Source organism: Sinocyclocheilus rhinocerous, unplaced genomic scaffold (genome assembly GCF_001515625.1).
Source record: "Sinocyclocheilus rhinocerous isolate Xijiao unplaced genomic scaffold, SAMN03320098_v1.1 scaffold1744, whole genome shotgun sequence".
Classification (NCBI taxonomy): Eukaryota; Metazoa; Chordata; class Actinopteri; order Cypriniformes; family Cyprinidae; genus Sinocyclocheilus; species Sinocyclocheilus rhinocerous.
This window is the reverse complement of record NW_015638946.1, coordinates 266,164-268,318: the sequence shown is the minus strand read 5'-3', so window position 1 is coordinate 268,318 and position 2,155 is coordinate 266,164. Positions and strand designations below refer to the sequence as shown.

At 35.0% G+C, this 2,155-nt stretch overlaps 1 protein-coding gene across 1 annotated transcript in view; it reads left to right on the top strand.

Annotated features, from left to right (window-relative positions):
- The window catches only part of LOC107750234 (non-canonical poly(A) RNA polymerase PAPD5-like), a 13,965-nt gene that overhangs the window by 5,029 nt on the left and 6,781 nt on the right, over positions 1–2,155 (top strand). Inside the window, exons 9-10 of the mRNA XM_016565527.1 lie at positions 1,758–1,867; positions 1,949–2,142. Of these exons, the coding sequence (XP_016421013.1) occupies positions 1,758–1,867; positions 1,949–2,142 (304 nt within the window). The remainder of the gene's footprint in view (positions 1–1,757; positions 1,868–1,948; positions 2,143–2,155) is intronic.

The window sequence follows — 2,155 nt, the reverse complement described above, 5'->3', positions numbered from 1 at the left end:
GCTCAGAGTAATCATGTCATCTCCATAAGAACGATATGATTGGCAGAACAAATTTACCTGTAGTTTTGAAAAGGTCCTGTTCACACATGATCTCTTAACGGGAATTTACCAGTGAAGACTGTATGTGTGAAAGGGTCTAAACTCTTCCTCTGCATATGCGGTGAGTTTGGGTTGCTTAACGTTCATCTGGGAAAACTGCGTTCTCACTTAATTTGTAACTTAAGTCATTTATAAGCCTATGCCAACACAGAATACATCAACATAATTCTAAATATGCGATTTATTGTAGATCGCAATTTCAAAATAAAAGTTTCTCACTTTGCATGTGGCCAAATATTGCAATTAAATGGATTTAAATGTCCTTGAATCACATGAAACATCACCAGGCCGTTGGCGCCCTCTGCAGGTATTTGTTTTAATATAGGCATATTACATTATGTATTTAACAGTTGTTCAATAAAACCGTGTACTTGGTTTTGATACTTTATTTGAGCCAATTATTATTTCCTCATCGTTAGTTTATATGTAAATACAGTCATATTAAAGCCTGTTTTTCACTTAGTTCTATTTGTATTACTAAAACATACTTGTCAAAATAATCAGTAGATTACTTCATTAGCAAAATAATTGTTAGTTAAGCCCTAGATTTGTTAAAACATTTCAAAATATAACTGCATTGTTATACTTTTTGTAATTAAAAGACAAATATTTTGTCATTCAAATATTTCTTAAAGTATTAAAACATTGTCTCGTTCTATTGAACCAAGTATATGCATTTTGTCTCATCTCGTGAGCTAAGTTTATTGTCACACCCCTAGTGTCGATAAGCGGTGATATAGCTCATAATTTTCCAAGTGTATGATATAGCCTAGATTTCATTCTTCAGGTCAATCATATACTCGTGAAAAAAAATCAGTTTGAATAAGGAAACTTTGCCAGAGTATCCTTTCAGATGTTAAAGTTGCCAAAGTCATTGCACTCTTTGCATGTGCTGCACTTTATTTGTACCATTTGTTTTATTAGTTTATATATTAGAATTTGAAAGACAATAACAATATTTTTTGATAAGTGAGATCTGATTTTAGTCCTTGAAAACCAAAAGAGTAGTGCTTGAAAAGTCCTTGAAAGTCCTGGAATTTCATTTTGCAGTATCTGTACGAACCCTGTTTAAGTTACCAGTTCTTGGAGCATTTTATTTTGTTGTTGTTAATTGAACTGAACTGTAGTTTTCTGTAGTAAACTGTCTTTGTATTTTTCCTATTTTATATTAATTTCCTAGTATTTAATTTACTATTATTTCTTTTGAACAAAACAATTTCAGAAATTTCATGTTTTAAATTGTAGGTCATCTTGTACCCTGTCAATGGCAAATCTAACCAGCAAAACTTGATATCAAAAGCATCCTAAATGTTACATGTGTTTGCACAATATTATAGTGAGTAACCTTTCCTGGTAATGCTGTTTCAAATAGCCCACCATAATCTGTAGTCTGAGCCTGTCAAGGGCTAATGGCAAGGGCAGATATGTTACTAGTTAGTTTCAAGGAAAATCATTTTCAAATAATGTTCTTCTTTTTTTTTTGCCAAATAACCCTGTGTATGTGTCCACCCCCCACAACCCCCCAACTCCCGGAAAAAAGTTCAGGCTCAGGATTTTATTTTGCTTTAACCCCCTGCAAAGGTGAAAAAAAATACTGTGATTGAAATCAAGATCTACTCAGGATGGGATTCATGATTGGTCTTATCTCTTCCCCACAGTATTCTAGGTCGTATAATCCGTGTCACACAAGAAGTATCAGAGTACCGTGACTGGATCAGTGCGCAGTGGGGCCAGCGGAGCAACAATGATCCGGTCCTCAATTGTAATGGTAAGACATTATCCCTGAGCTCATTTTGATATGTCTTTAACTTTAGAAAGCTGAATATTCCCTTTTTTTATTTCTCCGAAGCTAATGATGTCACACGGCTAGTTGAGTCTGAGGGGCTTGATGAGTATAATAATAACTTTCCAGAAGATAGTGCGGTACTTCCTGCTGTTCCCCGGAGCAAAGTGTCATCAAACTCTTCCTCTCCTTCCCCCTCTTCCCCTTCATCGCCATCATCGTCATCGCCATCTTCAACAGCCTATAGCTCAAGTGATGCGGTAAGTTTATATA